The sequence below is a fragment of the Aphelocoma coerulescens genome, unplaced genomic scaffold (genome assembly GCF_041296385.1).
Source record: "Aphelocoma coerulescens isolate FSJ_1873_10779 unplaced genomic scaffold, UR_Acoe_1.0 HiC_scaffold_314, whole genome shotgun sequence".
In the NCBI taxonomy this organism is placed as follows: Eukaryota; Metazoa; Chordata; class Aves; order Passeriformes; family Corvidae; genus Aphelocoma; species Aphelocoma coerulescens.
Genome location: NW_027183658.1, coordinates 46,286 through 70,284, shown reverse-complemented (window position 1 = coordinate 70,284; position 23,999 = coordinate 46,286). Strand labels below are relative to the sequence as shown.

At 54.4% G+C, this 23,999-nt stretch overlaps 1 protein-coding gene across 1 annotated transcript in view; it reads right to left on the bottom strand.

Moving 5' to 3' along the window:
• Positions 1-18,084, bottom strand: part of LOC138101505 (mucin-3B-like) — a 42,074-nt gene extending 23,990 nt beyond the window's left edge. Inside the window, exons 1-2 of the mRNA XM_068999278.1 lie at positions 17,961-18,084; positions 690-17,633 (exon numbers count right to left, since the gene is read on the bottom strand). Of these exons, the coding sequence (XP_068855379.1) occupies positions 690-17,633; positions 17,961-18,084 (17,068 nt within the window). The remainder of the gene's footprint in view (positions 1-689; positions 17,634-17,960) is intronic.
• Between the last annotated feature and the right edge of the window lie 5,915 nt (positions 18,085-23,999).

Here is a 23,999-nt window from a genome sequence, read left to right as displayed (position 1 = left end):
GGAGCTGGTGCTGGTGGGTGTAGATGTGCTAGTGCTGGGTGTCGAGCTACTACTTGTAGGCGCTGAAGTGCTACTGGTTGGTAGTGTAGAGGTGGCACTGGTTGTAGAGCCAGTAGTGGTGGGTGTAGGGCTGCTAGGTGTAGTTGAAGAACTGGTAGTGGTGGGTGTAGTGGCAGTGGTGTGTGTAGAGCTACTAGTGGTGTGTGGAGTGTGGGCACTTGTAGTTTGAGAGCTGCTAGTGGTGGGTGTGGAGGTGGTGGTAGGAGTAGAACTGGTGCTTGTAGGTGTAGAAGTGGTGGTGAGCGTAGAGGTGCTACTTGTGGGTGTAGAGCTACTAGTGATGGGCGTTGAGGTGCTACTGGATGGTGTAGAGATGGAGGTGAGTGTAGAGCTGGTAGTGGTGGGAGCTGAGCTAGTCTGGGTGGGTGTAGAGGCAGTAGTGGTGGGTGTAGTGATGGTGGTGAGTGTAGTGCTGCTACTTGTAGGTGTAGAGCTACTACTGGTGAGTGCGGAGCTGCTACTTGTAGGTGCAGAGCTAGAAGTGGTGAGTGCAGAGCTGGTGCTGGTGGGTGTAGATATGGTGATGGGAGCAGAGCTGCTACTTGGAGGTGTAGAAGTGGTAGTGGTTGTTAGTGTAGAGGTGGCGCTGGATGTAGAGCTACTACTGCTGGTGGGTGTAGAGGTGGTACTTGTAGTTTCAGAGCTGCTAGTGGTGGGTGTGGAGCTGGTGCTGGTGGGTGTAGATATGCTACTGGTGGGTGTAGAGCTACTACTTGTAGGTGTAGAGCTAGTACTGGTGAGTGTGGAGGTGGTGCGGGTGGGTGTAGATATGGTGATGGGAGCAGAGCTGCTACTTGGAGGTGTAGAAGTGGTAGTGGTTGTTAGTGGAGAGGTGGCGCTGGATGTAGAGCTACTACTGCTGGTGGCTGCAGAGCTGCTACTTGTAGTTTCAGAGCTGCTAGTGGTGAGTGTGGAGCTGGTGCTGGTGGGTGTAGATGTGCTAGTGCTGGGTGTAGAGCCACTACTTGTAGGCGCTGAAGTGCTAGTGGTTGGTAGTGTAGAGGTGGCACTGGTTGTAGAGCCAGTAGTGGTGGGTGTAGGGCTGCTAGGTGTAGTTGAAGAACTTGTAGTGGTGGGTGTAGTGGCAGTGGTGTGTGTAGAGCTACTAGTGGTGTGTGGAGTGTGGGCACTTGTAGTTTCAGAGCTGCTAGTTGTGGGTGTGGAGGTGGTGGTAGGAGTAGAACTGGTGCTTGTAGGTGTAGAAGTGGTGGTGAGCGTAGAGGTGCTACTTGTGGGTGTAGAGCTACTAGTGATGGGCGTTGAGGTGCTACTGGATGGTGTAGAGATGGAGGTGAGTGTAGAGCTGGTAGTGGTGGGAGCTGAGCTAGTCTGGGTGGGTGTAGAGGCAGTAGTGGTGGGTGTAGTGATGGTGGTGAGTGTAGTGCTGCTACTTGTAGGTGTAGAGCTACTACTGGTGAGTGCGGAGCTGCTACTTGTAGGTGCAGAGCTAGAAGTGGTGAGTGCAGAGCTGGTGCTGGTGGGTGTAGATATGGTGATGGGAGCAGAGCTGCTACTTGGAGGGGTAGAAGTGGTAGTAGTTGTTAGTGTAGAGGTGGCGCTGGATGTAGAGCTACTACTGCTGGTGGGTGTAGAGGTGGTACTTGTAGTTTCAGAGCTGCTAGTGGTGGGTGTGGAGCTGGTGCTGGTGGGTGTAGATATGCTACTGGTGGATGTAGAGCTACTACTTGTAGGAGTTGAACTGCTTGTGGTTGTTATTGGAGTGGTGGTGCTGTATGTAGAGCTACTGCTGGTGGGTGTAGAGCTACTACTGCTGGTGGGTGTAGAGCTGCTACTTGTAGTTTCAGAGCTGCTAGTGGTGAGTGTGGAGCTGGTGCTGGTGGGTGTAGATGTGCTAGTGCTGGGTGTAGAGCTGCTACTTGTAGGCGCTGAAGTGCTACTGGTTGGTAGTGTAGAGGTGGCACTGGTTGTAGAGCCAGTAGTGGTGGGTGTAGGGCTGCTAGGTGTAGTTGAAGAACTGGTAGTGGTGGGTGTAGTGGCAGTGGTGTGTGTAGAGCTACTAGTGGTGTGTGGAGTGTGGGCACTTGTAGTTTGAGAGCTGCTAGTGGTGGGTGTGGAGGTGGTGGGAGGAGTAGAACTGGTGCTTGTAGGTGTAGAAGTGGTGGTGAGCGTAGAGGTGCTACTTGTGGGTGTAGAGCTACTAGTGATGGGCGTTGAGGTGCTACTGGATGGTGTAGAGATGGAGGTGAGTGTAGAGCTGGGAGTGGTGGGAGCTGAGCTAGTCTGGGTGGGTGTAGAGGCAGTAGTGGTGGGTGTAGTGATGGTGGTGAGTGTAGTGCTGCTACTTGTAGGTGTAGAGCTACTACTGGTGAGTGCGGAGCTGCTACTTGTAGGTGCAGAGCTAGAAGTGGTGAGTGCAGAGCTGGTGCTGGTGGGTGTAGATATGGTGATGGGAGCAGAGCTGCTACTTGGAGGTGTAGAAGTGGTAGTGGTTGTTAGTGTAGAGGTGGCGCTGGATGTAGAGCTACTGCTGGTGGGTGTAGAGGTGGTACTTGTAGTTTCAGAGCTGCTAGAGGTGGGTGTGGAGCTGGTGCTGGTGGGTGTAGATGTGCTAGTGCTGGGTGTCGAGCTACTACTTGTAGGCGCTGAAGTGCTACTGGTTGGTAGTGTAGAGGTGGCACTGGTTGTAGAGCCAGTAGTGGTGGGTGTAGGGCTGCTAGGTGTAGTTGAAGAACTGGTAGTGGTGGGTGTAGTGGCAGTGGTGTGTGTAGAGCTACTAGTGGTGTGTGGAGTGTGGGCACTTGTAGTTTGAGAGCTGCTAGTGGTGGGTGTGGAGGTGGTGGTAGGAGTAGAACTGGTGCTTGTAGGTGTAGAAGTGGTGGTGAGCGTAGAGGTGCTACTTGTGGGTGTAGAGCTACTAGTGATGGGCGTTGAGGTGCTACTGGATGGTGTAGAGATGGAGGTGAGTGTAGAGCTGGTAGTGGTGGGAGCTGAGCTAGTCTGGGTGGGTGTAGAGGCAGTAGTGGTGGGTGTAGTGATGGTGGTGAGTGTAGTGCTGCTACTTGTAGGTGTAGAGCTACTACTGGTGAGTGCGGAGCTGCTACTTGTAGGTGCAGAGCTAGAAGTGGTGAGTGCAGAGCTGGTGCTGGTGGGTGTAGATATGGTGATGGGAGCAGAGCTGCTACTTGGAGGTGTAGAAGTGGTAGTGGTTGTTAGTGTAGAGGTGGCGCTGGATGTAGAGCTACTACTGCTGGTGGGTGTAGAGGTGGTACTTGTAGTTTCAGAGCTGCTAGTGGTGGGTGTGGAGCTGGTGCTGGTGGGTGTAGATATGCTACTGGTGGGTGTAGAGCTACTACTTGTAGGTGTAGAGCTAGTACTGGTGAGTGTGGAGGTGGTGCTGGTGGGTGTAGATATGGTGATGGGAGCAGAGCTGCTACTTGGAGGTGTAGAAGTGGTAGTGGTTGTTAGTGGAGAGGTGGCGCTGGATGTAGAGCTACTACTGCTGGTGGCTGCAGAGCTGCTACTTGTAGTTTCAGAGCTGCTAGTGGTGAGTGTGGAGCTGGTGCTGGTGGGTGTAGATGTGCTAGTGCTGGGTGTAGAGCCACTACTTGTAGGCGCTGAAGTGCTAGTGGTTGGTAGTGTAGAGGTGGCACTGGTTGTAGAGCCAGTAGTGGTGGGTGTAGGGCTGCTAGGCGTAGTTGAAGAACTTGTAGTGGTGGGTGTAGTGGCAGTGGTGTGTGTAGAGCTACTAGTGGTGTGTGGAGTGTGGGCACTTGTAGTTTGAGAGCTGCTAGTGGTGGGTGTGGAGGTGGTGGTAGGAGTAGAACTGGTGCTTGTAGGTGTAGAAGTGGTGGTGAGCGTAGAGGTGCTACTTGTGGGTGTAGAGCTACTAGTGATGGGCGTTGAGGTGCTACTGGATGGTGTAGAGATGGAGGTGAGTGTAGAGCTGGTAGTGGTGGGAGCTGAGCTAGTCTGGGTGGGTGTAGAGGCAGTAGTGGTGGGTGTAGTGATGGTGGTGAGTGTAGTGCTGCTACTTGTAGGTGTAGAGCTACTACTGGTGAGTGCGGAGCTGCTACTTGTAGGTGCAGAGCTAGAAGTGGTGAGTGCAGAGCTGGTGCTGGTGGGTGTAGATATGGTGATGGGAGCAGAGCTGCTACTTGGAGGGGTAGAAGTGGTAGTAGTTGTTAGTGTAGAGGTGGCGCTGGATGTAGAGCTACTACTGCTGGTGGGTGTAGAGGTGGTACTTGTAGTTTCAGAGCTGCTAGTGGTGGGTGTGGAGCTGGTGCTGGTGGGTGTAGATATGCTACTGGTGGGTGTAGAGCTACTACTTGTAGGAGTTGAACTGCTTGTGGTTGTTATTGGAGTGGTGGTGCTGTATGTAGAGCTACTGCTGGTGGGTGTAGAGCTACTACTGCTGGTGGGTGTAGAGCTGCTACTTGTAGTTTCAGAGCTGCTAGTGGTGGGTGTGGAGCTGGTGCTGGTGGGTGTAGATATGCTACTGGTGGGTGTAGAGCTACTACTTGTAGGAGTTGAACTGCTAGTGGTTGTTATTGGAGTGGTGGCGCTGGATGTAGAGCTACTACTGCTGGTGGGTGTAGAGCTGCTACTTGGAGTTTCAGAGCTGCTAGTGGTGGGTGTGGAGCTGGTGCTGGTGGGTGTAGATATGCTACTGGTGGGTGTAGAGCTACTACTTGTAGGTGTAGAGCTAGTACTGGTGAGTGTGGAGGTGGTGCTGGTGGGTGTAGATATGGTGATGGGAGCAGAGCTGCTACTTGGAGGTGTAGAAGTGGTAGTGGTTGTTAGTGTAGAGGTGGCGCTGGATGTAGAGCTACTACTGCTGGTGGCTGCAGAGCTGCTACTTGTAGTTTCAGAGCTGCTAGTGGTGGGTGTGGAGCTGGTGCTGGTGGGTGTAGATGTGCTAGTGCTGGGTGTAGAGCTACTACTTGTAGGCGCTGAAGTGCTACTGGTTGGTAGTGTAGAGGTGGCACTGGTTGTAGAGCCAGTAGTGGTGGGTGTAGGGCTGCTAGGTGTAGTTGAAGAACTTGTAGTGGTGGGTGTAGTGGCAGTGGTGTGTGTAGAGCTACTAGTGGTGTGTGGAGTGTGGGCACTTGTAGTTTGAGAGCTGCTAGTGGTGGGTGTGGAGGTGGTGGTAGGAGTAGAACTGGTGCTTGTAGGTGTAGAAGTGGTGGTGTGTGTCGAGCTGCTACTTGTGGGTGTAGAGCTACTAGTGATGGGCGTTGAGGTGCTACTGGATGGTGTAGAGATGGAGGTGAGTGTAGAGCTGGTAGTGGTGGGAGCTGAGCTAGTCTGGGTGGGTGTAGAGGCAGTAGTGGTGGGTGTAGTGATGGTGGTGAGTGTAGTGCTGCTACTTGTAGGTGTAGAGCTACTACTGGTGAGTGCGGAGCTGCTACTTGTAGGTGCAGAGCTAGAAGTGGTGAGTGCAGAGCTGGTGCTGGTGGGTGTAGATATGGTGATGGGAGCAGAGCTGCTACTTGGAGGTGTAGAAGTGGTAGTGGTTGTTAGTGTAGAGGTGGCGCTGGATGTAGAGCTACTACTGCTGGTGGCTGCAGAGCTGCTACTTGTAGTTTCAGAGCTGCTAGTGGTGAGTGTGGAGCTACTGCTGGTGGGTGTAGATATGCTACTGGTGGGTGTAGAGCCACTACTTGTAGGCGCTGAAGTGCTAGTGGTTGGTAGTGTAGAGGTGGCACTGGTTGTAGAGCCAGTAGTGGTGGGTGTAGGGCTGCTAGGTGTCGTTGAAGAACTGGTAGTGGTGGGTGTAGTGGCAGTGGTGTGTGTAGAGCTACTAGTGGTGTGTGGAGTGTGGGCACTTGTAGTTTGAGAGCTGCTAGTGGTGGGTGTGGAGGTGGTGGTAGGAGTAGAACTGGTGCTTGTAGGTGTAGAAGTGGTGGTGAGCGTCGAGCTGCTACTTGTGGGTGTAGAGCTACTAGTGATGGGCGTTGAGGTGCTACTGGATGGTGTAGAGATGGAGGTGAGTGTAGAGCTGGTAGTGGTGGGAGCTGAGCTAGTCTGGGTGGGTGTAGAGGCAGTAGTGGTGGGTGTAGTGATGGTGGTGAGTGTAGTGCTGCTACTTGTAGGTGTAGAGCTACTACTGGTGAGTGCGGAGCTGCTACTTGTAGGTGCAGAGCTACTACTGGTGAGTGTGGAGGTGGTGCTGGGAGCAGAGCTGCTACTTGGAGGTGTAGAAGTGGTAGTGGTTGTTAGTGTAGAGGTGGCGCTGGATGTAGAGCTACTGCTGGTGGGTGTAGAGGTGGTACTTGGAGTTTCAGAGCTGCTAGTGGTGGGTGTGGAGCTGGTGCTGGTGGGTGTAGATATGCTACTGGTGGGTGTAGAGCTACTACTTGTAGGTGTAGAGCTAGTACTGGTGAGTGTGGAGGTGGTGCTGGGAGCAGAGCTGCTACTTGGAGGTGTAGAAGTGGTAGTGGTTGTTAGTGTAGAGGTGGCGCTGGATGTAGAGCTACTGCTGGTGGGTGTAGAGGTGGTACTTGTAGTTTCAGAGCTGCTAGTGGTGGGTGTGGAGCTGGTGCTGGTGGGTGTAGATATGCTACTGGTGGGTGTAGAGCTACTACTTGTAGGTGTAGAGCTAGTACTGGTGAGTGTGGAGGTGGTGCTGGTGGGTGTAGATATGCTACTGGTGGGTGTAGAGCTACTACTTGTAGGAGTTGAACTGCTAGTGGTTGTTATTGGAGTGGTGGTTCTGTATGTAGAGCTACTGCTGGTGGGTGTAGAGCTACTACTGCTGGTGGGTGTAGAGCTGCTACTTGTAGTTTCAGAGCTGCTAGTGGTGGGTGTGGAGCTGGTGCTGGTGGGTGTAGATATGCTACTGGTGGGTGTAGAGCTACTACTTGTAGGAGTTGAACTAGCACTGGTGAGTGTGGAGGTGGTGCTGGTGGGTGTAGATATGGTGATGGGAGCAGAGCTGCTACTTGGAGGTGTAGAAGTGGTAGTGGTTGTTAGTGTAGAGGTGGCGCTGGATGTAGAGCTACTACTGCTGGTGGGTGTAGAGCTGCTAGGTGTAGTTTCAGAGCTGCTAGTGGTGGGTGTGGAGCTGGTGCTCGTGGGTGTAGATGTGCTAGTGCTGGGTGTAGAGCTACTTCTTGTAGGCGCTGAAGTGCTACTGGTTGGTAGTGTAGAGGTGGCACTGGTTGTAGAGCCAGTAGTGGTGGGTGTAGGGCTGCTAGGTGTAGTTGAAGAACTGGTAGTGGTGGGTGTAGTGGCAGTGGTGTGTGTAGAGCTACTAGTGGTGTGTGGAGTGTGGGCACTTGTAGTTTGAGAGCTGCTAGTGGTGGGTGTGGAGGTGGTGGTAGGAGTAGAACTGGTGCTTGTAGGTGTAGAAGTGGTGGTGAGCGTAGAGGTGCTACCTGTGGGTGTAGAGCTACTAGTGATGGGCGTTGAGGTGCTACTGGATGGTGTAGAGATGGAGGTGAGTGTAGAGCTGGTAGTGGTGGGAGCTGAGCTAGTCTGGGTGGGTGTAGAGGCAGTAGTGGTGGGTGTAGTGATGGTGGTGAGTGTAGTGCTGCTACTTGTAGGTGTAGAGCTACTACTGGTGAGTGCGGAGCTGCTACTTGTAGGTGCAGAGCTAGAAGTGGTGAGTGCAGAGCTGGTGCTGGTGGGTGTAGATATGGTGCTGGGAGCAGAGCTGCTACTTGGAGGTGTATAAGTGGTAGTGGTTGTTAGTGGAGAGGTGGCGCTGGATGTAGAGCTACTGCTGGTGGGTGTAGAGGTGGTACTTGTAGTTTCAGAGCTGCTAGTGGTGGGTGTGGAGCTGGTGCTGGTGGGTGTAGATATGCTACTGGTGGGTGTAGAGCTACTACTTGTAGGTGTAGAGCTAGTACTGGTGAGTGTGGAGGTGGTGCTGGGAGCAGAGCTGCTACTTGGAGGTGTAGAAGTGGTAGTGGTTGTTAGTGGAGAGGTGGCGCTGGATGTAGAGCTACTGCTGGTGGGTGTAGAGGTGGTACTTGTAGTTTCAGAGCTGCTAGTGGTGGGTGTGGAGCTGGTGCTGGTGGGTGTAGATATGCTACTGGTGGGTGTAGAGCTACTACTTGTAGGTGTAGAGCTAGTACTGGTGAGTGTGGAGGTGGTGCTGGTGGGTGTAGATATGGTGATGGGAGCAGAGCTGCTACTTGGAGGTGTAGAAGTGGTAGTGGTTGTTAGTGGAGAGGTGGCACTGGATGTAGAGCTACTACTGCTGGTGGGTGTAGAGGTGGTACTTGTAGTTTCAGAGCTGCCAGTAGTGGGTGCGGAGCTGGTGCTGGTGGGTGTAGATATGCTACTGGTGGGTGTAGAGCTACTACTTGTAGGAGTTGAACTGCTTGTGGTTGATAGTGTAGAGGTGGCACTGGTTGTAGAGCCAGTTGTGGTGGGTGTAGGGCTGCTAGGTGTAGTTGAAGAACTGGTAGTGGTGGGTGTAGTGGCAGTGGTGTGTGTAGAGCTACTAGTGGTTTGTGGAGTGTGGGCACTTGTAGTTTGAGAGCTGCTAGTGGTGGGTGTGGAGGTGGTGGTAGGAGTAGAACTGGTGCTTGTAGGTGTAGAAGTGGTGGTGAGCGTAGAGGTGCTACTTGTGGGTGTAGAGCTACTAGTGATGGGCGTTGAGGTGCTACTGGATGGTGTAGAGATGGAGGTGAGTGTAGAGCTGGTAGTGGTGGGAGCTGAGCTAGTCTGGGTGGGTGTAGAGGCAGTAGTGGTGGGTGTAGTGATGGTGGTGAGTGTAGTGCTGCTACTTGTAGGTGTAGAGCTACTACTGGTGAGTGCGGAGCTGCTACTTGTAGGTGCAGAGCTAGAAGTGGTGAGTGCGGAGGTGGTGCTGGTGGGTGTAGATATGGTGATGGGAGCAGAGCTGCTACTTGGAGGTGTAGAAGTGGTAGTGGTTGTTAGTGTAGAGGTGGCGCTGGATGTAGAGCTACTGCTGGTGGGTGTAGAGGTGGTACTTGTAGTTTCAGAGCTGCTAGTGGTGGGTGTGGAGCTGGTGCTGGTGGGTGTAGATATGCTACTGGTGGGTGTAGAGCTACTACTTGTAGGTGTAGAGCTAGTACTGGTGAGTGTGGAGGTGGTGCTGGTGGGTGTAGATATGGTGATGGGAGCAGAGCTGCTACTTGGAGGTGTAGAAGTGGTAGTGGTTGTTAGTGTAGAGGTGGCGCTGGATGTAGAGCTACTACTGCTGGTGGGTGTAGAGCTGCTAGGTGTAGTTTCAGAGCTGCTAGTGGTGGGTGTGGAGCTGGTGCTCGTGGGTGTAGATGTGCTAGTGCTGGGTGTAGAGCTACTACTTGTAGGCGCTGAAGTGCTAGTGGTTGGTAGTGTAGAGGTGGCACTGGTTGTAGAGCCAATTGTGGTGGGTGTAGGGCTGCTAGGTGTAGTTGAAGAACTTGTAGTGGTGGGTGTAGTGGCAGTGGTGTGTGTAGAGCTACTAGTGGTGTGTGGAGTGTGGGCACTTGTAGTTTGAGAGCTGCTAGTGGTGGGTGTGGAGGTGGTGGTAGGAGTAGAACTGGTGCTTGTAGGTGTAGAAGTGGTGGTGTGTGTCGAGCTGCTACTTGTGGGTGTAGAGCTACTAGTGATGGGCGTTGAGGTGCTACTGGATGGTGTAGAGATGGAGGTGAGTGTAGAGCTGGTAGTGGTGGGAGCTGAGCTAGTCTGGGTGGGTGTAGAGGCAGTAGTGGTGGGTGTAGTGATGGTGGTGAGTGTAGTGCTGCTACTTGTAGGTGTAGAGCTACTACTGGTGAGTGCGGAGCTGCTACTTGTAGGTGCAGAGCTAGAAGTGGTGAGTGCAGAGCTGGTGCTGGTGGGTGTAGATATGGTGATGGGAGCAGAGCTGCTACTTGGAGGTGTAGAAGTGGTAGTGGTTGTTAGTGGAGAGGTGGCGCTGGATGTAGAGCTACTGCTGGTGGGTGTAGAGGTGGTACTTGTAGTTTCAGAGCTGCTAGTGGTGGGTGTGGAGCTGGTGCTGGTGGGTGTAGATATGCTACTGGTGGGTGTAGAGCTACTACTTGTAGGTGTAGAGCTAGTACTGGTGAGTGTGGAGGTGGTGCTGGGAGCAGAGCTGCTACTTGGAGGTGTAGAAGTGGTAGTGGTTGTTAGTGGAGAGGTGGCGCTGGATGTAGAGCTACTGCTGGTGGGTGTAGAGGTGGTACTTGTAGTTTCAGAGCTGCTAGTGGTGGGTGTGGAGCTGGTGCTGGTGGGTGTAGATATGCTACTGGTGGGTGTAGAGCTACTACTTGTAGGTGTAGAGCTAGTACTGGTGAGTGTGGAGGTGGTGCTGGTGGGTGTAGATATGGTGATGGGAGCAGAGCTGCTACTTGGAGGTGTAGAAGTGGTAGTGGTTGTTAGTGGAGAGGTGGCACTGGATGTAGAGCTACTACTGCTGGTGGGTGTAGAGGTGGTACTTGTAGTTTCAGAGCTGCCAGTAGTGGGTGCGGAGCTGGTGCTGGTGGGTGTAGATATGCTACTGGTGGGTGTAGAGCTACTACTTGTAGGAGTTGAACTGCTTGTGGTTGATAGTGTAGAGGTGGCACTGGTTGTAGAGCCAGTTGTGGTGGGTGTAGGGCTGCTAGGTGTAGTTGAAGAACTGGTAGTGGTGGGTGTAGTGGCAGTGGTGTGTGTAGAGCTACTAGTGGTTTGTGGAGTGTGGGCACTTGTAGTTTGAGAGCTGCTAGTGGTGGGTGTGGAGGTGGTGGTAGGAGTAGAACTGGTGCTTGTAGGTGTAGAAGTGGTGGTGAGCGTAGAGGTGCTACTTGTGGGTGTAGAGCTACTAGTGATGGGCGTTGAGGTGCTACTGGATGGTGTAGAGATGGAGGTGAGTGTAGAGCTGGTAGTGGTGGGAGCTGAGCTAGTCTGGGTGGGTGTAGAGGCAGTAGTGGTGGGTGTAGTGATGGTGGTGAGTGTAGTGCTGCTACTTGTAGGTGTAGAGCTACTACTGGTGAGTGCGGAGCTGCTACTTGTAGGTGCAGAGCTAGAAGTGGTGAGTGCGGAGGTGGTGCTGGTGGGTGTAGATATGGTGATGGGAGCAGAGCTGCTACTTGGAGGTGTAGAAGTGGTAGTGGTTGTTAGTGTAGAGGTGGCGCTGGATGTAGAGCTACTGCTGGTGGGTGTAGAGGTGGTACTTGTAGTTTCAGAGCTGCTAGTGGTGGGTGTGGAGCTGGTGCTGGTGGGTGTAGATATGCTACTGGTGGGTGTAGAGCTACTACTTGTAGGTGTAGAGCTAGTACTGGTGAGTGTGGAGGTGGTGCTGGTGGGTGTAGATATGGTGATGGGAGCAGAGCTGCTACTTGGAGGTGTAGAAGTGGTAGTGGTTGTTAGTGTAGAGGTGGCGCTGGATGTAGAGCTACTACTGCTGGTGGGTGTAGAGCTGCTAGGTGTAGTTTCAGAGCTGCTAGTGGTGGGTGTGGAGCTGGTGCTCGTGGGTGTAGATGTGCTAGTGCTGGGTGTAGAGCTACTACTTGTAGGCGCTGAAGTGCTAGTGGTTGGTAGTGTAGAGGTGGCACTGGTTGTAGAGCCAATTGTGGTGGGTGTAGGGCTGCTAGGTGTAGTTGAAGAACTTGTAGTGGTGGGTGTAGTGGCAGTGGTGTGTGTAGAGCTACTAGTGGTGTGTGGAGTGTGGGCACTTGTAGTTTGAGAGCTGCTAGTGGTGGGTGTGGAGGTGGTGGTAGGAGTAGAACTGGTGCTTGTAGGTGTAGAAGTGGTGGTGTGTGTCGAGCTGCTACTTGTGGGTGTAGAGCTACTAGTGATGGGCGTTGAGGTGCTACTGGATGGTGTAGAGATGGAGGTGAGTGTAGAGCTGGTAGTGGTGGGAGCTGAGCTAGTCTGGGTGGGTGTAGAGGCAGTAGTGGTGGGTGTAGTGATGGTGGTGAGTGTAGTGCTGCTACTTGTAGGTGTAGAGCTACTACTGGTGAGTGTGGAGCTGCTACTTGTAGGTGCAGAGCTACTACTGGTGAGTGTGGAGGTGGTGCTGGTGGGTGTAGATATGGTGCTGGGAGCAGAGCTGCTACTTGGAGGTGTAGAAGTGGTAGTGGTTGTTAGTGTAGAGGTGGCGCTGGATGTAGAGCTACTGCTGGTGGGTGTAGAGGTGGTACTTGTAGTTTCAGAGCTGCTAGTGGTGGGTGTGGAGCTGGTGCTGGTGGGTGTAGATATGCTACTGGTGGGTGTAGAGCTACTACTTGTAGGTGTAGAGCTAGTACTGGTGAGTGTGGAGGTGGTGCTGGTGGGTGTAGATATGGTGATGGGAGCAGAGCTGCTACTTGGAGGTGTAGAAGTGGTAGTGGTTGTTAGTGGAGAGGTGGCACTGGATGTAGAGCTACTACTGCTGGTGGGTGTAGAGGTGGTACTTGTAGTTTCAGAGCTGCCAGTAGTGGGTGCGGAGCTGGTGCTGGTGGGTGCAGATATGCTACTGGTGGGTGTAGAGCTACTACTTGTAGGAGTTGAACTGCTTGTGGTTGATAGTGTAGAGGTGGCACTGGTTGTAGAGCCAGTTGTGGTGGGTGTAGGGCTGCTAGGTGTAGTTGAAGAACTGGTAGTGGCGGGTGTAGTGGCAGTGGTGTGTGTAGAGCTACTAGTGGTGTGTGGAGTGTGGGCACTTGTAGTTTGAGAGCTGCTAGTGGTGGGTGTGGAGGTGGTGGTAGGAGTAGAACTGGTGCTTGTAGGTGTAGAAGTGGTGGTGAGCGTAGAGGTGCTACTTGTGGGTGTAGAGCTACTAGTGATGGGCGTTGAGGTGCTACTGGATGGTGTAGAGATGGAGGTGAGTGTAGAGCTGGTAGTGGTGGGAGCTGAGCTAGTCTGGGTGGGTGTAGAGGCAGTAGTGGTGGGTGTAGTGATGGTGGTGAGTGTAGTGCTGCTACTTGTAGGTGTAGAGCTACTACTGGTGAGTGCGGAGCTGCTACTTGTAGGTGCAGAGCTAGAAGTGGTGAGTGCGGAGGTGGTGCTGGTGGGTGTAGATATGGTGATGGGAGCAGAGCTGCTACTTGGAGGTGTAGAAGTGGTAGTGGTTGTTAGTGTAGAGGTGGCGCTGGATGTAGAGCTACTGCTGGTGGGTGTAGAGGTGGTACTTGTAGTTTCAGAGCTGCTAGTGGTGGGTGTGGAGCTGGTGCTGGTGGGTGTAGATATGCTACTGGTGGGTGTAGAGCTACTACTTGTAGGTGTAGAGCTAGTACTGGTGAGTGTGGAGGTGGTGCTGGTGGGTGTAGATATGGTGATGGGAGCAGAGCTGCTACTTGGAGGTGTAGAAGTGGTAGTGGTTGTTAGTGTAGAGGTGGCGCTGGATGTAGAGCTACTACTGCTGGTGGGTGTAGAGCTGCTAGGTGTAGTTTCAGAGCTGCTAGTGGTGGGTGTGGAGCTGGTGCTCGTGGGTGTAGATGTGCTAGTGCTGGGTGTAGAGCTACTACTTGTAGGCGCTGAAGTGCTAGTGGTTGGTAGTGTAGAGGTGGCACTGGTTGTAGAGCCAATTGTGGTGGGTGTAGGGCTGCTAGGTGTAGTTGAAGAACTTGTAGTGGTGGGTGTAGTGGCAGTGGTGTGTGTAGAGCTACTAGTGGTGTGTGGAGTGTGGGCACTTGTAGTTTGAGAGCTGCTAGTGGTGGGTGTGGAGGTGGTGGTAGGAGTAGAACTGGTGCTTGTAGGTGTAGAAGTGGTGGTGTGTGTCGAGCTGCTACTTGTGGGTGTAGAGCTACTAGTGATGGGCGTTGAGGTGCTACTGGATGGTGTAGAGATGGAGGTGAGTGTAGAGCTGGTAGTGGTGGGAGCTGAGCTAGTCTGGGTGGGTGTAGAGGCAGTAGTGGTGGGTGTAGTGATGGTGGTGAGTGTAGTGCTGCTACTTGTAGGTGTAGAGCTACTACTGGTGAGTGTGGAGCTGCTACTTGTAGGTGCAGAGCTACTACTGGTGAGTGTGGAGGTGGTGCTGGTGGGTGTAGATATGGTGCTGGGAGCAGAGCTGCTACTTGGAGGTGTAGAAGTGGTAGTGGTTGTTAGTGTAGAGGTGGCGCTGGATGTAGAGCTACTGCTGGTGGGTGTAGAGGTGGTACTTGTAGTTTCAGAGCTGCTAGTGGTGGGTGTGGAGCTGGTGCTGGTGGGTGTAGATATGCTACTGGTGGGTGTAGAGCTACTACTTGTAGGTGTAGAGCTAGTACTGGTGAGTGTGGAGGTGGTGCTGGTGGGTGTAGATATGGTGATGGGAGCAGAGCTGCTACTTGGAGGTGTAGAAGTGGTAGTGGTTGTTAGTGGAGAGGTGGCACTGGATGTAGAGCTACTACTGCTGGTGGGTGTAGAGGTGGTACTTGTAGTTTCAGAGCTGCCAGTAGTGGGTGCGGAGCTGGTGCTGGTGGGTGCAGATATGCTACTGGTGGGTGTAGAGCTACTACTTGTAGGAGTTGAACTGCTTGTGGTTGATAGTGTAGAGGTGGCACTGGTTGTAGAGCCAGTTGTGGTGGGTGTAGGGCTGCTAGGTGTAGTTGAAGAACTGGTAGTGGCGGGTGTAGTGGCAGTGGTGTGTGTAGAGCTACTAGTGGTGTGTGGAGTGTGGGCACTTGTAGTTTCAGAGCTGCTAGTGGTGGGTGTGGAGGTGGTGGTAGGAGTAGAACTGGTGCTTGTAGGTGTAGAAGTGGTGGTGAGCGTAGAGGTGCTACTTGTGGGTGTAGAGCTACTAGTGATGGGCGTTGAAGTGCTACTGGATGGTGTAGAGATGGAGGTGAGTGTAGAGCTGGTAGTGGTGGGAGCTGAGCTAGTCTGGGTGGGTGTAGAGGCAGTAGTGGTGGGTGTAGTGATGGTGGTGAGTGTAGTGCTGCTACTTGTAGGTGTAGAGCTACTACTGGTGAGTGCGGAGCTGCTACTTGCAGGTGCAGAGCTAGAAGTGGTGAGTGCAGAGCTGGTGCTGGTGGGTGTAGATATGGTGATGGGAGCAGAGCTGCTACTTGGAGGTGTAGAAGTGGTAGTGGTTGTTAGTGTAGAGGTGGCGCTGGATGTAGAGCTACTACTGCTGGTGGGTGTAGAGGTGGTACTTGTAGTTTCAGAGCTGCTAGTGGTGGGTGTGGAGCTGGTGCTGGTGGGTGTAGATATGCTACTGGTGGGTGTAGAGCTACTACTTGTAGGAGTTGAACTGCTTGTGGTTGTTATTGGAGAGGTGGTGCTGGATGTAGAGCTACTACTGCTGGTGGGTGTAGAGCTACTACTGCTGGTGGGTGTAGAGCTGCTACTTGTAGTTTCAGAGCTGCTAGTGGTGGGTGTGGAGCTGGTGCTGGTGGGTGTATATGTGCTAGTGCTGGGTGTAGAGCTACTACTTGTAGGCGCTGAAGTGCTACTGGTTGGGAGTGTAGAGGTGGCACTGGTTGTAGAGCCAGTAGTGGTGGGTGTAGGGCTGCTAGGTGTAGTTGAAGAACTGGTAGTGGTGGGTGTAGTGGCAGTGGTGTGTGTAGAGCTACTAGTGGTGTGTGGAGTGTGGGCACTTGTAGTTTGAGAGCTGCTAGTGGTGGGTGTGGAGGTGGTGGTAGGAGTAGAACTGGTGCTTGTAGGTGTAGAAGTGGTGGTGAGCGTAGAGGTGCTACTTGTGGGTGTAGAGCTACTAGTGATGGGCGTTGAGGTGCTACTGGATGGTGTAGAGATGGAGGTGAGTGTAGAGCTGGTAGTGGTGGGAGCTGAGCTAGTGTGGGTGGGTGTAGAGGCAGTAGTGGTGGGTGTAGTGATGGTGGTGAGTGTAGTGCTGCTACTTGTAGGTGTAGAGCTACTACTGGTGAGTGCGGAGCTGCTACTTGTAGGTGTAGAGGTAGTACTGGTGAGTGCGGAGCTGCTACTCGTAGGTGTAGAGGTAGTACTGGTGAGTGTGGAGCTGGTGCTGGTGGGTGTATATATGGTGCTGGGAGCAGAGCTGCTACTTGGAGGTGTAGAAGTGGTAGTGGTTGTTAGTGGAGAGGTGGCGCTGGAAGTAGAGCTACTGCTGGTGGGTGTAGAGGTGGTACTTGTAGTTTCAGAGCTGCTAGTGGTGGGTGTGGAGCTGGTGCTGGTGGGTGTAGATATGCTACTGGTGGGTGTAGAGCTACTACTTGTAGGAGTTGAACTGCTTGTGGTTGTTATTGGAGTGGTGGCGCTGGATGTCGAGCTACTACTGCTGGTGGGTGTAGAGCTGCTACTTGTAGTTTCAGAGCTGCTAGTGGTGGGTGTGGAGCTGGTGCTGGTGGGTGTAGATGTGCTAGTGCTGGGTGTAGAGCTACTACTTGTAGGCGCTGAACTGCTACTGGTTGGTAGTGTAGAGGTGGTACTGGTTGTAGAGCCAGTAGTGGTGGGTGTAGGGCTGCTAGGTGTAGTTGAAGAACTTGTAGTGGTGGGTGTAGTGGCAGTGGTGTGTGTAGAGCTACTAGTGGTGTGTGGAGTGTGGGCACTTGTAGTTTGAGAGCTGCTAGTGGTGGGTGTGGAGGTGGTGGTAGGAGTAGAACTGGTGCTTGTAGGTGTAGAAGTGGTGGTGAGCGTAGAGGTGCTACTTGTGGGTGTAGAGCTACTAGTGATGGGCGTTGTGGTGCTACTGGATGGTGTAGAGATGGAGGTGAGTGTAGAGCTGGTAGTGGTGGGAGCTGAGCTAGTCTGGGTGGGTGTAGAGGCAGTAGTGGTGGGTGTAGTGATGGTGGTGAGTGTAGTGCTGCTACTTGTAGGGTTAGTGATAGTAGCTGTGGTTTTAGAGCTTGTAGTGTTTGTTGTCAAGACACTACTTGTACGTGCAGAGCTACTACTGGTGATTGCAGAGCTGCTGCTGGTGGTTGTAGTTTTGGTGGTGGGTGTAGTGGAGGTATTTGCAAGTGTAGGGGTTGCTTTAGAGGCTGTAGTGATGGGTGTAGCGCTGGTGGTGGATGTAGAAGTAGTTGTTGCAGGTGTAGGGGTGGGTGTAGAGGCAGTAGTGGTGGGTGTAGTAATGGTGGTGGATCTAGAATTGGTACTTGCAGGTGTAGATATCCTGCTGTTTGTTGTAGAGGTTGTGGTGGGTGTAGAGCTGCTACTTGCAGGTATAGACCTGGCACTTGCTGATGTTGAAGTATTACTAGTGGGTGTAGAGCTACTACTGGTGAGTGCGGAGCTGCTACTTGTAGGTATAGAGGTAGTACTGGTGAGTGCAGAGCTGGTGCTGGTGGGTGTAGATATGGTGATGGGAGCAGAGCTGCTACTTGGAGGTGTAGAAGTGGTAGTGGTTGTTATTGGAGTGGTGGCGCTGGAAGTAGAGCTACTACTGCTGGTGGGTGTAGAGCTGCTACTTGTAGTTTCAGAGCTGCTAGTGGTGAGTGTGGAGCTGGTGCTGGTGGGTGTAGCGCTGCTACTTGTAGTTGTGGAGCTGGTGATGGATTCAGTGGTGGCAGTGGCTGCTGTAGTGGTGTTGGTGGGTGTAGGGTTGGGTTCTGTTTCGGGCTTACTTGTTCCTGCAGATGTGGTGGAGGATCCGTCCGACTTACTCCTCGTTTTAGCGCTGCTCCAGGTCGGTGTAACCACTGTGGAACTTCCCGTGGGGCTGCTGATGGTGATTTTGGTTGTTGTGGTATTCCCGTTGTCCCCAACCTTTTCATCAGTCCTGAGTTTTGTCCCCTTCCCTTTTTCCGTGTGGAGCCTGGAGGTGTCTGTGGTTGGGGGTCCCACGATGCTCCCAGATGCTGCGGAGAGAGAGGAAAGTCCCAGTCTGGGATGGGCTTGGCATGTCCTGGACTCGATGTTCCCATTGTCCCCGTGGTTTTTTTTGACCCCCCCCGGTACCTTCTGGGGCTCATGGCAAGGGTTTGGACCCACCTGGTGCAGGCGTGACCCTCTGGAATGTTCCCTTTAAGTCACAATTCCTCAATTTCGGGAACACCGAGTGCCTCCCCCCCCCTCATCCTCCCCATCACCCCAAGGGTGACGAGACCCTCGGCATCTCCCGCTTTTATTCCCACATTCCTGCCCCTCTGCACCCCTTGGATCTCCCCCAGCCCTTCCCCACGTGCCCTTATCGGCCACAGGTAGCGTTATCAATTCCAGGTAGCTGTTTTCAGCCCCACGTGCCACTATCAATTCCAGGTAGCCATCCAGGTGATCTCTTATCTCTCCCGTTATCAACTTCACTTTCATTTCTCACTGCTCCTTTCCCACTCAGACCTTGGCCCTCCCTCGCCTTTGCTCTTTCTCTTCCTGGAGTTCCAAGTTTCGTTTCCCAGAGGGAAGCGACGACAATCCCGCAATCCCCACACGGGACCGTGGATCCGTGGCACGTGCCCAGGTGAGTGCCCAGGTGACCGCCAGGACTGTGACACCTTTGAGCTGACTCTGCTCGGCTCGTGGGCCACCTTCGGAGCCACGGGGACACTTTGCCCTCACCCAAGGATGACTCAAATTCCTTTTGGAAAATTTCCGGCTTGGAGGAAAAAAAAAACCAAACCAACCCCAACCTGAATTAACGAAAATAACTCCTAAAAAAACCACTTCAAACATCCCCCCAAAAAAAGCCCCGTCGCCTACGGAATCCGCATTTTCCCAGCCTGATTGCTCTTCCTTGAGGATCTCCAGCTGCGGCTGCTTTGATGAGCCGCTCTGGTGTAATTAACACGGCCGCTTAACGAGGTTTCCCAGCTCCAATGCTCCCCAACCGCTGGGATTGGCGGCGGGGGGGATGCGGAGGAGGAGGAGGGGGATGGGGAACCAGGAAGAGCCAGAGACGAATGGGGGGGAGGGGGGGGTCTGATAAGGAGCTCCCGGAATGTGCTGGTGGTGTCACCAGATAAGGATGGGGGGAGGTGGGGACCTGATCCATCCCTGAGGATCCTGATCCGTCTCCCTGGATCCCTGACTTATCCCTGTGGACCCCCAACCCACACCTGTGGACCCATTGATCCATGACCCGGCCCTATGGACACCTGACCCATCCCTCTGGACACTTGACCCATCCCTGTGGACCCCCAACTCATCCCCATGGACCTCCCAGTCCATTCCCATGGACCCCTGACCCATCCCTGTGGATCCTGATCCATCTCCCTGGACCCCAGTGCACCCTCAGGGACCCTCAGTCCATCCCCAGGGACCCCTGACTCATTCCCATGAACTCCTGATGCATCCCTGAGCACTCCTGACCCATCCCTGTGGACCTGTGGACCCCTGACCCATCTCTGGGGACCTCCAATGCACCCTGAGCAACCTCCAGTCCACGTCCGGAGACCCCTGACCCATCCCCACAAATCCCTGATCTATCTCCCAGGACCTCCAATGCACCCCCAGGGACCTCCGATCCATCCCTATGGACCCCTGACCCATCCTCAGGGACCCCTGACCCATTCCTGTGGATCCTGATCCATCTCCCAGGACCCCAAATCCATCCCTAGAGACCCCTGACACATCCCTGTGGATCCCAATCCATCCCCATGGACCCCCGACCCATCCCTGCAGATCCCAATCCATCCCTGTGGATCCCAATCCCTCCCCATGGACCCCCGACCCATCCCTGCAGATCCCTGTGGATCCCAATCCATCCCTGGGGATCCCAATCCCTCCCCATGGACCCCTGACCCATCCCTGCAGATCCAAATCCATCCCTGCGGATCCCAATCCCTCCCCACGTACCCCCGACCCACTCCCATCCACCCCATAATAGGATGAGACCTCAGAGAGGGAGATTTTATCCAAGGAATGGAAGTGATGGGGGTGAAGTCTCCCTTCCACAGGGGATCCCCATGGAAAATCTCAGGAGGAGATGACGTCGCCTCCCATCCCACCTTGTTTTCCCAAAAAAAAAAAACCAACATTCCAGCCCTACTCACTCGTTCCTCCGGGGATGAAGAGGAGGAGGAAGAAGTGGAGATGAAAGACAGAAACTTTCATTTTCCCTGTCACGGCTCCTCCACCGGCACCATGCCAGAGCCGGAACGCGCTCGGAGCCGGCGGAGCCGCAGGAAGAAGTGGCGGGAATGGAACCTTTGCCCCCGGGTCCGGAATGGACCAAACCTCCCCCTCCCTTTGGTGACGCAACGATGGAGTGGCCACGGCGTCTTCCAGGACCGCTCCTGGACATCGGGAATGTCATCGGGACCCCTTGGATCATCGATGGGTCACGGCTGGGTCACGGTTGGGTCATCATTGGGTCAGTGTTGGTCACCACAGAGCGTCAATCGTCAAACCCCACCCTGAGTGGGGGCTCAGAGATGGCCACGAGCAGCATCCCAACCCTTCCAAAATCCCTGGAAGGGAAATCAGGGACCCCCTGGAGCCTCCCCTCCCCATCCTCCCCCCCCCACCCCCCTCAGGACCCATCCCAAACTCTTTGGTTGCTATTTTCCTGCTTTTCCAGCCGCTCCCGCACACCTGGCACTATTTCCACCCAGAAAACAAACACCGTTATCTCCGCAGCGAATGCCAGGAGGAGTGGGAAGGGTGGGAACTGGAATTTTGGGATGGCAAGAGGTCAGGTTTTTATTGGGTTTGGGGCTCCGCCCCGCCGATGTTTGGCAAAGGGGTGTTTTGTGGGATTTCTTCCTTCTCCGGTGGCGGTTGGGTCGGTGTGTGGGTTGGTTTCGGTCCTGGTTGTTGGGGTTGGGAATTCCCTCCAAGCCACCCCACAACCCTCAAACCCTACCCACGACCCCCAAAATGCCAACTGTCACCCCAAACCTCCAATCTCAAGCCCCAAAGCTCCGATCTCGATGTTCAAAACCCCAGATTTGGTGATCCAAACCCCAACCACCACCCCAAAAGCCAACCATGATTTCCAAAAGCCAGCCTTGAACTTCAAAACCCCAACTGTGCCCTCCAAAATCCCAAACTCGACCCCAAAATGCCAATTGTGACCCCAAAATGTCAATTGTGACCTTCAAAATTCCAACCTCGACCCCCCAAACCCCAGTCTTGAACCCCAAAACCCCGACCTGAACCTCCAAAGCTCCAATCTCAAACCTCACAACCCCAAGCTTGACATCCAAAATCCCAAGCTTGACCCCAAACCCCAGTTTTGACCTCAAAACCCCAAACATGACCCCCCTCAACCCAATCTCGACCTCCAAACACCCAATTTGGATCTCCAAAACTCTGTCCATGACCCCCAAAACTCCAGTCACGACCCCAAAACCCCCGGTTTTGACCCCAAAATCTCATCTGTGACCCCCCAAACCCCCAACCTCGACTCCCAAAAGTCAACCTCGGCTCCAACACCCCGATCTTGGTCCCCCAAAACCCCAACTGTGACCCCCAAAACCCCCAATCTCGACCTCCAGAACCTCAACCATGACCTCAAAACCCCAACTGTGACCCCTCAAACCCCAAGCTCGGACCCTCAGCCCCAAATCTTGACCCCCAAAGGGGTCATCAGCACTGCCCCCCTTCCTTTGGGAATCCCCCCCATTCCATCCCCCCCTTTTCCAGGTGATTTTTTGGGACATGAAATAAATACGTTAATAAATATAATTTCCATGGAGATGAGGAATTTCCAGCTCCAGCGACGCTCCCAGAGCTGGATCCAACCCCAAACTCCCCCAGGGATGTCCTCTCCAAGGAGAAACCCCCCTCTCCCCCCCCAAAAAAAGGACCATGGGGGGATCCCTCCTCTCTCACAGAGGATCCTCATCCCGCCTTTTTTTCCCCCAAAAATGAGGGATCCGAGGGCTTCGGTCGATGGTGCCGAGGGTCTTGGGGGGCACCTTGGTCACCCCGTTCCTGGGTGGGTCACAGGGCTGCTGCACCGTCTGCCAGCACCTAAGAAATGGGGAGGGGGCTGAGGGTTAGGGGGGTTGGGGTTGAAATTGAGGGCTGAGGGTCAAAACTGGGGAGGCTGGGGGTCACAATCGGTGTTTTGAAGGTCGAAATTGGGGTTTGAAGGTCACGGTTGGGGTTTTGGGGTCAATATTGGGGATTTGATGGTGAGGGCAAGGGTTTGAAGGTCACCATTGGGGCTTTAAAGATCAAAATTTGGGGGTTTGGAGTCACAGTTGGGGTTTTGGGGTTGAGTTTGTGGGTTTTGGGGGTCACGGTTTGTGTTTTGGAGATCAAAATTGGGGTTGTGAGGTCACAGTTGGGGTTTTGGGGGTCACGGTTGGGGTTTTGGGGTTGAATTTAGATTTTGGGGCATCACGATCGGGGTTCAGAGGTGGAAATTGGGAGTTTTGAGGCAGCGATTTGAGTCGGAGGGCTCAAAATCGAGACTTTGAGATCACCGTTTCGGTTTTGGGGGTTGGAATCGGGAGTTTGGGAGTAACAGCTGGGTTTTTGGGGTTGAGTTTGGGGTTTTGAGGTCACAATTTGGGGCTTGGGGGTCAGGATTGGCAGCTGAGGACCCACCCCCCCCAACAGTGTCACCCCATCACCCACCGGCGCCGGGGGTTCCGCCACCTCCGAGCTGGGCTTGTAGGTGTTGTGTCCGTAGGGACCTGGGAGGAGGAAGAGGAGGAGGAAGAGGAGGATGATCCAGTGAGGATTTTGGGGCATTTTCCCTCTCCAGGGATGGTTTCTCCCCCTGTTTCGGGGCCCACCTTTCCCGCCGCCTCTGCCGTTGACGTGGTAGATCCCAGTGACGCGGCTGTTGCGGCCCCCGTCCGGCCAAGTGTCCTCGGCGGCCGCGCTGTGGAGCCGGGCAGGGGTGAAGGGGCTGGGGAGGGGTGGGGGGTGACGCTGGAGGTGGTGGGGGGGTCTCAACCCTCCCACCCCCCACGGGGCAAAGCTGTTGAACCCCAAATTTTGGGGCCTAACCGCCCCCAATTCCCTTCCTGTGACCCCACGGGGACCCCACGGCTCTTTCACCTGGCTCCGGGTGATTTCTTCCGCCCTCGGGCCAAGCGGACGGTGAGGACGATGCAGAGGATGAGGAGGATGAGGATGGTCAGGCCCAGCCCCAGCCCCACGCCGAGGCCCAGCCCCAGTTTGCTGATGTGGGTTTCGCAGCGGTCACCGGCCGAGAGGTACCAGGGCAGGTCTGGGCAGCTGGGGAAGGGGGGTGAAAGGTCATGGGCAGGGTCCTCACCCCCTCCCAGGGTGGGCACTGGGGGGTGGGATCCTCCAAGGAACCCACTGGAATCCCAGGAACCTTCCCTGGAGATCCATCACCATGACCATGGATTGGGATGAGGTTTGAGGGGGGTGGTCAAGGGGCTTGGGGGTCAAGGGTTGAGTGATGGGGGTCAAGGGTTGGGTTTGAGGGTCAAGGGTTGGGTGTGGGGGGTCAAGGGTTGGGTTTGAGGGTCAAGAGTTGGAGTTGGAGGTAAAGGGTTGGATGCTGACAGTCAAGGCTTGGGTGTCGGGGTCAAGGGTTGGGTGTCGGGGTCAAGGGTTGGGTTTCGGGGTCAAGGGTTGGGGGTTGGGGTCAAGGGTTGGGGGTTGGGCATCAAGAGTTGGGTTTGGAGGGCAGGACTTGACAGGAGACAAGGGTTGGACCTTTGGGGCCAAGGTTTTGGGGTCAAGGTTTTGGGATCAAGACCTTGGCTTGTGGTGGGACCTCGGTGATCAAACATTGGGATTTTGAGGTCAAGAGCTCAAGTTTGGGGTCAAACATTGGGATTCAACTTCTTTGGCCTTGGGAGAAGATTTGACCCCAGCTTCAAGACCCCCCCCGCTTAAGGTGGGACCAGTGGGCGTGGCCGAGGTGGGCATGGCCAACTCACAAGCACTGGGGTCCCTCCATGGTCAGCTCGCAGAACCCGCGGTGGCAGTCAAAGGAGCCGGGGACATTGAGGGTGCAGTTGGTGACGCAGAGGAACTCGTTGGCCGTGCGGTACGGGAAGTAGAACCGGCTGAAGTTGGCCGGCGCGTATCTCCGGCAGAGCTCTGGAGAAGCCAAACACCCATCAAGAGTCCCCTGTCCCCACCCCACCCCACCGCGATGTCCCCGTGTGTCCCCAGCGCGCGCTCACCGGTGTAGTTGTAGAGCGTCGCGGCTCTGGTGGCTCTGGCGGAGGTGGCGGTGAAGCAGAGCCCATCTGGGAAAAGGGAGAGCATGGGGTGGTCACCAGGGGTGACCAGAGATGTTGGGGACCGACCCGGGGTGGGTGGGGGTCACCTACCGGCAGAGGAGCTGC